This window comes from Semicossyphus pulcher, unplaced genomic scaffold (genome assembly GCF_022749685.1).
Source record: "Semicossyphus pulcher isolate SPU_LCO1_2020_fin unplaced genomic scaffold, fSemPul1.0.p SCAF_15, whole genome shotgun sequence".
NCBI lineage: Eukaryota > Metazoa > Chordata > Actinopteri > Labriformes > Labridae > Semicossyphus > Semicossyphus pulcher.
In genome coordinates this window covers 18322858-18333318 of record NW_027211659.1, presented here as the reverse complement: position 1 = coordinate 18333318, position 10461 = coordinate 18322858, and the positions used below count along the sequence as shown (strand labels likewise).

The window sequence follows — 10461 nt, the reverse complement described above, 5'->3', positions numbered from 1 at the left end:
ATAAGGTGCACTTAAAAACATTCACAAGAAGGCGCTATGTAATTATACTAAGTGTTTGATGGCAGTACAACAAAACCCAAATGAGATAAAAAGAAAATAGGACCTATATTAATTTAAGTAAATCAATAAAATTACTAAAAGAAAAAAATGCACATAAATAATATCAGCTAATTATCAAGGCAAACAGGCTTCTGCAGACTTCCCGCCCTCCAGAAACTCCATAAAAGAACTGCATATTTTCACAAAGGAGGAGTACGCTATTTTCCCTTAATCGTCAGTGTCAATTTTTCCAGTAGAGAGTGTAATAAATCATCGAGCCAGATCTGTAGGCTTGGTCTATTAACCGATTTCCAAAACATGGCTGTAGTATGTTTTGTGACTGCTATTCATTCTTACTTTTGTTGTCCTAAAAAAAAAAGTACCCTGTCTGTACTTGGAGTTTGACATAAAATCTCTTGGGTATGCAGGTTGTCAATGGTTGTAAAAGGATTTGGCATTTCTCATTGCTTTGTTATAATCTAAAAGACTATCATATAGAATAATCAGAGTTTACGTTTTACGTTTTGTCATAGATACATTTTGATTTTTCCAGGGTGGCCTAGTTTTAAAAACTTTGTCTGTTTCCTATTCTGTTGGAGATGCAACAAGGTCAAGTGTTGTCCATAGTTTTCTGGAGTAGAATCAATAACGAGAGAGTTTGTCCATATTCGTGTGCAGTGGTGGACAAAGTACATAACTTCATTACTTGAGTCAAAGTATAGATACTCCTGGTCAAATGTTACTCCAATACAAATGAAAGTGGCTTAGTCAAACTATTACTTAAGTTAAAGTACTGGAGTACTTGCTTTAAAAAATACGTAAGTATTCAAAGTACTTTCTTTTAAAAATCTCAAAACAGTGTTGTATTTTCACAATGCATGAGGGCAGTCAAGAATACATGGGTGAATCGTCATCCTTCTCTGCCGTAGCCATCATTGCTACCACTAAATGAACTGCCTGATCTGAGTGACGTTCGCTCTGCGTTTGGTCTACGTTCAAGCATGAAGACGCACGAGGTACAGGTACGGCAACACCGCTTAGACAAACCACACGCAGAAATACACGAACACAGTTTATTGTCTTTTGGATTTTAGAAAAGAACAGAAAATTCATCAGCTGACTTCAGAGCAAAAGTAGCAAGTAACGAAAACATTCATAGAAATGTAGTGGAATCAAAAGTACAATATATGTCTTTCAAATTTAGTGGAGTAAAACTCTGTACTGTAGAAGTACAGATACTCAAAAATGTACTTATGTACAGTACTCAAGTAAATATACTTCGTTACTGTCCACCCCTGTTTATGTGTAAAATAAAACTTTCAAACCCATCATGTGTACGATGTCTTTTCTTTACCGTGTGTTCAGCATCAACCTGGGGCAGAGGCACCGACACACCAAATTCAATAAAATAATGATCAGATGGAGCCCTTTACTAACAGGAATAAAAGGTGGCCACGATTGTCACGGACACAAGAGAATAATTAAATCAGGGGACCTTCTGTCGCATGTACATGGAAGCATTTAGAAATAAAATACCAGAACATCATTCAAAGGTAAGGCTCAGGCAGAACAGGCTCATGAACCTCACTTCAATCATATTTTAAATATTAAACTAATGAAATATCATTCAGTGGCTGTTTTAATGTGCATTAGCTTTATCCCTAACATGATGCTGACTTCACATATAAATTATGTTGATTAAACTGAATTGTGTTAGTTTAAAAAAAAAAAAAAATTCCAATAACTTACGGCGTCTTATTTGAGTGCTCCCGGCAGTGGTGGTGGAGGATCTAAAAATGATGTCTTTGACTCAGATTTGTCTTTTTATTTTTTTTTATCATAATTACAAAAGACTTTTGCAAAGGGGTCAGAGCACCACAGAGACACAACGTTTTTTTTTTAATTTGTCACCGCTCAAACACGCGTGAGACGGGCCTAATGAAGAAGGAAGTCGAATGAGGGTTTTATATTCTAGAGGGAGGAGACAGAGCAAAACTCTGAGTTTCCTGAAGAAAACCTGCTCCCGACCAGGTTAGGTTCACAGACACAGTTAACCAACTCAGAGTTAAAGTTACCTCTCTTTCTGAAACGGCAACCCCGAGGTTTCCCTCATTTCAGGGTTAACAAACCCGGGGTTTTCACTAAACCCGCTTTCTGAAACGGACCCCTGCTCTTTTTGTAAAGTGTCTTGAGATATCTTTGGTTATGATTTGGCACTATACAAATAAAATTGTATTTGATTGAATTTGATTAGTTTAGCCTACATTGGATGACCTCATTTCTGTTCTCAGTCCTCTCCTTTCTCTCTGTTCAGTAAAGATACTGTATTTTTCCCTATGTATTAACCTTGTGTGTAGTTCTATATGTTTGTCTGCAGAGGGCACTGCAGTATCAAAAAACTAATACACCATATTCAAAATTTAAAATCAATTTCCCATTAAATGCTTTTATATATGCATATAAAAGTATGTTGATGTGTGCGACCTTTATCAAGTTACAGACCTTTTATGGCATGAAAAAAGTATCACCTTAACTTAGCAACTATTGTAATAAAGTTATATTGCTCTGGTTGGAACTATGGTGGTTCTGCTGAACAACAAACAAACAACAGGAATAAAATAATAGAATAATTTTACTGTATTTACAAATAGCTTGTTCTTTTATGATTACAGCAGTAAACCTGTCAAAAATAGTAAAGGCAATAAGAGTGTCAACTTACTTTCAGTAACATTCTAGGATTGTACTTGACTTGTGTTGCTCACTTGTTGGTCAAATGCTTTGCTAACCAGCATACAATGTTGCCTGTGTGCCATTGCCTAAGTCTCTAAAGTCATGTGTTAGGCATTTTCACTGACATGCCATAAGTGTTAGGCAGTAAGTGAAAGCATTGAGGTCCAAATTTGTGCATGGTGGTGTGAAAAACACTTTTCACACCCTGTTATATGCAAGGAACCTCTGCTTTTAGTTCTGCTTATATTATTTTACAATAAACACTGTGCATATGTTGGCAAAACAATCTAAACTCAGGGTCCACTTACTCCCAAGCTTGGGATTGTTTTGTCAACTACTAGTTCCAAGGTCAAGAATTTACTGTGAAACTCAGCATGCACTAGATATCATGAACACAAACCACAGGGGTCACCGCATTACAAACCTTATCGCTTTTATTCAAACTGTACACATACAACAGGCTTATCTCATTCAAAAAACAAGTTAAAAAAGACAAAAATGAGAATACCCATAAATACAATATGCCTTAAAAACCAGAGATTGTGTTTACTTGCTGGGTTGCATATGTTCCTATAAAAAACACACACGCATATTCCTTCTGAAACCTTATTACAAGACAAACACATCAGTCTGGTACCATTGAAACTGTCGGATCTCACCTCCCAGAATTCTTTTGCCTTGTTAGGTAAAAACGTAATGGGCGAGAAATGAATCATGGGTAGTGGAGTGTAGCCCCTTTCCCAAACTCAATCCTGCATACTATAACCAGGGTTTGAGGTATGTAGTACATTCACATGGAAAATGTGACAGTCCTTGAACACAAACTGCCCTAACTGTTACTATAGTGATTTGTACATAGTGTGTTTTTCTAGTATTAGTATGTGTTGATTGAGGACACACTTTGGATAATAACAATGATTAGAATACCTGCTTTATAAGGTCATAAAGTTTCCCCTCATTGCTGCAGTCTGTTTCTGCATCATGGAATAACGTATGATGTTGGTGAAGAAAATTGTATTTGTCACAAAACAAGAAGCTCAAGCCAATCACATGCTGTCTTGCAGCTATTTTAACACTTCATCTGCTCAGTTTTCCTCACAAGTTTTGGTCAGAGAAATCTTGACAGCATTCTGTGATTGCAATGATGAAGCATAAATTTAACAAGCTTGTACTGCTATCGTATAAAACGGTTTCCAATTATTTTTAAACAATTACAATTATTAACTACCAGCAAAGCAATGTGGTTGTAATAATCTTCTGTATAAACTCTAGCGATACAATACCAGATAAAACACTCCACCTTTGCTTTACACCGCATAGTCTGTGTCCCTGACTCCTTCTCCAAATAAAAAATAGCACCACAAGATTTTGACCTTTAACCTCATTTCTGATGTTTCACGATTTAGAAAATGAAACAAATCCTGTCTCCAGACAGAAAAAAAATACAAACTCTAAAATGTTCAGTCTGCTTCTGAAAAACATTGAACATAAAGGGAAATCTAAGGGGAGGGAGGCAGACTCAGTTACAATGAGTAGGATACAGGCTTGAATGTGTGCTGTCATCTTTTTCCAGGATAGAATTACATTAAAAATCCTGAGCAACCACTTCCATCCCGTATGGATTAAATCAGGATTTTTGAAATGGTGCATTGAATGTCTTAAAAGCTTAAAGTCTTTTTGATGAGCAATCCAACATTTAAAAGACCACACACAGAGACAAACAATGAGCTGTTGTGTCTTCAATGCCAAGAGAGGGCCTGTGTGTGTGTGTGTGTGTGTGTGTGTGTGTGTGTGTGTGTGGTCTCTTTAACTGTTTGATACAGGTCAATGTGGTAAATCAGACCTTTTTAACACTTTTAACCTATAGGATGGCTGTGCAAACCAATACATAACTTCATTCACCTTCGGAGTGAACATTCAAAACAGGAGCAACTACTCGTCAGTCTGAAAATGTAAAATGTTTTTTTTGTAAATGAGTTAAAGTTTTGATTTCTGGGCAGCCATTTGGCTCAAGAGACAAGTAGATGCATTATGTCTCATTTAAAGATTGTTCACTGCAATTACTAGCACACTTATTGAAGAATTTAAGTCTTTAGCTAAAAGCGGAGTAACTGAAAATTAAATGTATATTCTAGTCACCTCTAATGAATGAATCCACAGTCAGAGAGTGGCTAGTGTAGGGATCAAGACTTTGACCTTTTTGACCCAAAAGTTCTTACAAGAATAGACAAGAAGTACATTCAAAGTGTAATATTAAGGATTACATGTAGGCAGTCTCATATCAAAAGTAACAAATTAACTTCACCAGCCTGGCATTACAGGTCAGAGAGCAGTATGGCCATTCACACCATTTCATAATCCAAAGATGGAAAAGCCAGGAGTGTGTGCTGTCCAATGATAAACAAAAAAAGAAAGAACTGTAGTTGTTAGTCCAAAGTCTGAATAGCGGTCACAACCAGAAAACATAAAAATCCAACTAAAAAAATGTCCAAAACAATATTAAAAATGAAAGCTATTAGACCTCGTTTACAAGGTTATTTGATCCAAAACCCCGTGGCTTTGTACCTTTTCATCCTTTAAACTTTAGACGGTTGTCTCTCCATGGTTACCGTTGCTAAGGCGCTTGTAGAACCTCCGCCATGATTGAAGAGTTTTCCCGGACCAGACCCAGAAACCCGAAGTGATTCCGACTATCATGGTCATCAGGTATTTGATCATAAACACGGTGAAGTCTGGGGTCATGGGGGCGAAGTTGTGAACCGGACAAGGAACGGCGAACCGCTTACACGTCTGCATGTGCCAGGTCCGCTCCCAGTGCTCCCTGAAGGCTTGCTCGTAGAAGTAACAGGCGATCACTATGGTTGCTGGTACTGTGTAGAGCACGCTGAACACGCCGATCCGAACCATCAACTTCTCTAGCTTCTCTGTTTTGGTCCCGTCGTGCTTCATAATGGTGCGGATCCGAAAGAGGGACACAAAGCCAGCCAAGAGGAAGGACGTGCCGATGAACAGGTAGACAAAAAGAGGAGCCAGGACGAATCCGCGAAGAGAGTCTACATTAAAAATACCCACGAAACACACCCCGGTCAGCACGTCGCCATCCACCTGGCCCATGGCGAGGATGGTGATGGTTTTTATGGCTGGGACAGCCCATGCGGCCAGGTGGAAGTACTGGGAGTTGGCTTCAATCGCCTCATGGCCCCATTTCATCCCAGCAGAGAGGAACCAAGTCAGGGACAAAATCACCCACCAGATGGAGCTGGCCATGCCAAAAAAGTACAACACCATGAACAGAATGGTGCAGCCCTCCTTTTTAGTACCTTGAGCCACTGTCCTGTAGCCGTCATCCTTGAATTTATCCACACAAACAACTTTATCCTCCAGGAAAAACCCTGCAGCGTAGGCCACCGCTACCATGAAGTAACATCCAGACAAGAAGATGATGGGCCTCTCGGGGTATCGGAACCTCCTCATGTCCACTAAATAAGTAAGCACTGTGAATAACGTGCTCACACAGCACAGGATGGACCAGATTCCAACCCACAGTCGGCCGAATTTTACTTCATCCTCTCTAAAATACATAATCCCGGTTGGTTTAGTGGGCTCACATGGGGCCCCGCAGTCTTTGACCCCCATGAATCTGTAGCCCAGGTAGGAAGGCACCTCCAGCTGTAGAGGGCAGGAGAACTGGTGGTACTGGTTGTGCTGAGGCGGGCGCTGCTTGGGTCGGCCTGTGTTTGGGGGGAGGGTCACGGGGTCGGGTGCATAGGGTGAAGACGAGGAGACCGGGCTGCTGGGTTCGGATGTGTTCTGGCCGACGCAGATCTCACCGGCTCCGTGGACAGGGAAAGCTTCGCAGCGGAGCCGCTCCGGCCACTGGAAGCCGAACTTATTCATCAGAGCTTCACATCCCTGCCGTGCACGCTCACACAGGGACCGACAAGGAGGTATGGCCTGCTCCAGCACTGTGCAGACCGGCGCATACATAGAGCAGAGAAAGAACTTTAGATCCGCAGAGCACTGGACCTTTACCAGGGGGTAGAACTGGTGCACTTCTAGTCCGGCGTCCTCTTGGTTTGTGTGGCCCAGAAGGTTCGGCATGATGGTCTGGTTGTAGGCGATGTCGGTACAAAGCGGGATGGAGATGGGCTGGCAAAATCCGTGTTCCGGAACGGATATTCCACTCTCGCTGTTGTAATGCTGAGCAAAAGTGGGTGAGGAAAACAGTCCGCACAGCAGCCACATGATCCGCAGTAACACAGAGCCAGCGGTGGACCTGGCCGACGCCATAGTTGAGGAGGAGGGGGGAGGGAAAGAAAAACTTTGATCCAAGTAGGGCGACTTGAAAACGGTCGAAAAACAAAGAAAATCTACATCAACTGTCGCAGTCCTTAGTTCGTAGTCGGAGTCACTCAAGTTGAAATAGCCGTAGTCGTCTTTCTTCTCTTTTATGAAGATAAATTGAAGTCAAATGTTCGCTGTGTCATGACTTCTTCATGGTCTTTGTAAGTGACTCCAAGCAGTCCAGTCTCACTCCCAATCTGGTGAAAACACTCAAAGTTCCATTTTAAAGAAACAATAAATACCCAAATTGCTTCTGCGCGTTTAACACCAAAGCATTGTTACTTTTGCGCAAAACAAGAAACATTGCAAATTTAAAAAATCCTACATTTCCATCGTTTTTCGACTTGACTTCACAGAGAGCGTCGGTTCACATGCTGAGCGGCTGGAAGTCCAGAGGCTTGCTCTCCTTACTCAGAGCAGATTCCACCGGTTTCCAGGCACCCCCTCCATTCACAAGACCCTTCGACAGAACGCAGGGCGCCTTGAAACCGAGTCGCGTCTCAGCCAATCCTAGCATTTGTTTTCCTACAGAAATCGTTTTTGATTGGCCTTTACTTCCTATCGAAGAAAGCTTTATTACAGTAATTTCATCTCACCAGGGACAATAAAATAAAAAAATTTTTTTAAAGGATACATACATGCATCACTATAAGCAAACTATAAAAAATGTAAAAGAAATAGAAATGAATTGTGTCTAAAAAACTCAACCACAGCAAGTACCTGTTGTTTATATCTTAAACGGTTTCATTGCAAAGAAACAGATGCAGCTCCTGAACTAATCTATAGGCCTATCATTGTCTGAATAAAAGCATCAACAGTCAAAGCAGCCGTAATCTGGATTGACGGCATGATCGATCTACCCACAGGCTACCAAGTGTGGGAGGTGTAGGAGGTTCCTTTGGTGGCCCTGCTGCATTTGGTGTGTTTCCACCCTGAGTAGGATAAAAGACGGTGGGGGAAGGGACAGGAAGAACAGAGAAGTTGAAGAGGGCAGGGGGAGAAAGAGAAGTGGAGAGAGCAGGAAGAGGAGTTGAACCAAAAGGAAAAGTCAGTAGAGTTCCCAGCTATAAACGGGCTTATAAAGAAGAAGACGTGTTAGATCCAAAGGGGCCTGTACGCTAAGCTGGATTTATGAACCAAAGTAGAGTGATATTAATCAAGAATGTGATTCAGGCGAAATGTCTATCCTAATCCTAAAGACTCTTTGTGCTGCCTTTGGCACAGTTGACCATAGCACAAATAAAAAAACTGAAAGGCTGGGTTTGACTTTGACACAGTCCTAAGCATTAACATTAAGCAACAAAGAAGATCATCATGACATGCTCCGCTCTTAAAGATTTTGACATTTGTCATTAGATCCTCATCAGGTCGAATTCTGCAACATAAAATCAGCTTTGTCACACCAGAAGTCAGTTCTGTCACTAGTCGGATCAGAACAAATCTTAAATTATCATTGAAAAAGAACAAAGGCTGACATTAAGTATTAGTTCATCCTGTGGTTTAATCAATGAATCAGGTCTAAGTCCCATTCCAGGTCATTATTCTGATTACTACTAACATAGCATCATGATGAATGTCCATGCGGAACTTTCCATGCTTTTTTTTTCTAGCACACTGGACAACTTTTAGCTTCAAATTTTCTTGGTTTTAGCTCATTGAGAATTTTGGCTTCTTTCCGGTCACAACAAAGACAGAAAGAATACAGAGTAGGTTACCCTGTTTCTCAGCTCTTTGTGGAGCAACGTGATTTTGGAGTTTATGTAACCTGGCGTAAGATTGTCACTTACTTTTCCTGTCTACTGCTTGGTGATACACGGGTAGCGTGCAGTGGGTTTGTAGAGCATTTCTAGCAAAGCGACATCAGCCCGCTGTGAACAAAAATGGTATGATTGCTGTGAAAGTGAACAAGAAGTTGTGGATGGGAAAGTTAGAAATTGAGCTGAAATTGCTGAAAAACCTTGAAAAGCTTATAGGAGCTGCAGGTTAAGGTAACGATTCTCTGGAAGTTCACACCAGCAAGCCCTATCAAATAGTTTTAACATTGTTTCATGATACATTATTCTACAAAAAACACTTCTTACTTTAAAACCAGGTAATTATCTTGTTTTTTCGTTATTCATGATTTCAACACTGTTCCCCTTGTACTTACATGTTTGTCTCTTTTTTAATTTGTTGTCTTTCTTTGAAATTTTATTTGACTTAACTCTCTGTAAATTCTTCTCATTTGTGTTTTTAGTGTCTTATGCTACATTTGTTTTTTTTATATGGTAGGTCTAGCACTTAGAATTTCCTTTTGGGATTGAAATGCACCATACATGTCCAACATACAATCTTGATAGGAAATTTGGTTGACATGATTATTTTGTCTTTGTTTGTGTAAATGTAATCTCATAACCTGTCCTGCTTATCAGTTAGTAATAAAGGACATTCAGCAAAGTTTTCCATGAGCTGGTCTTTGTTACAATCCGACATTAAGCTAGAGTGGAGTTGGAGTTAAAAGGCAATGTTGTTAGCTTCTGAGGTAATTGTTTGATTGTTAGCTTTACTTGCATGCAGTTCTCTGTTTACAGAGATTAAAAAATAATTTTCAGATGATCGCTGATTGGCTCCAGGATTGCATTACAGCTGATGCATTCAACCAAAACCCGCTGAAATGTTAGTGGATGATACTTATGGATCACAAACAGAAACCAGAACGCTTCTGACATTAGAAACTGGGTCACTTGCCTACAAATTCTGCATTCATATTCAGATATCGGTTTATAGAGATTAATTTTAGAGTGAATAATTGTCGTCCATATTATCTCTACATTCTTAAATACCCCCACATATAGCACCTCATGATCTTTTCAAACCCAGTAATGATTGATATGACTACAAAAAAGCTGATTGTATTAATGAATGAAGGCCAAAGGATGCTGGTCCACCAGAAACATGATGAATGGTCGTCAAAAGTTTGTTCATTATTAGGAGTGAACATGTCTACAACTGGCCTTTGCAGAATTTATCAGGGTTTGGAGCTGTTCAGGGCTCTAATGAATAACTTAAAAGCCCAGTGAACCTGTAAAGAATCAAAAGATCAGGAGTTTGGTTTCATTCTTTACTGATTGAGAAATGCATTCCATCATTTTGCTGCTTTGCCATATTTTCTGTTTTGCATTTTACGAGACATTACTTAGGAGTAAATAGCTGCATATTTTTTGGACATGCTAAACATGATTGCATTACCTAGCCAGCTGTTCCCCAGTAAAACCTCAACCTAAATAAATATATTTAATCATAAATCAGTAAATAATAGAGGAAAAATATGTTTGATGGTGTTTGAAATGACTCTTCTCTCTCCTCTCT

At 39.9% G+C, this 10461-nt stretch overlaps 1 protein-coding gene across 1 annotated transcript; it reads right to left on the bottom strand.

The window, feature by feature from the left end:
- Positions 1-3199: 3199 nt before the first annotated feature.
- Positions 3200-7512, bottom strand: LOC138592344 (frizzled-7-A-like). The gene has a single exon (XM_069663121.1). The coding sequence runs from the start codon at positions 7057-7059 to the stop codon at positions 5353-5355; it is 1707 nt and encodes a 568-aa protein (XP_069519222.1). The 5' UTR covers positions 7060-7512; the 3' UTR covers positions 3200-5352.
- Between the last annotated feature and the right edge of the window lie 2949 nt (positions 7513-10461).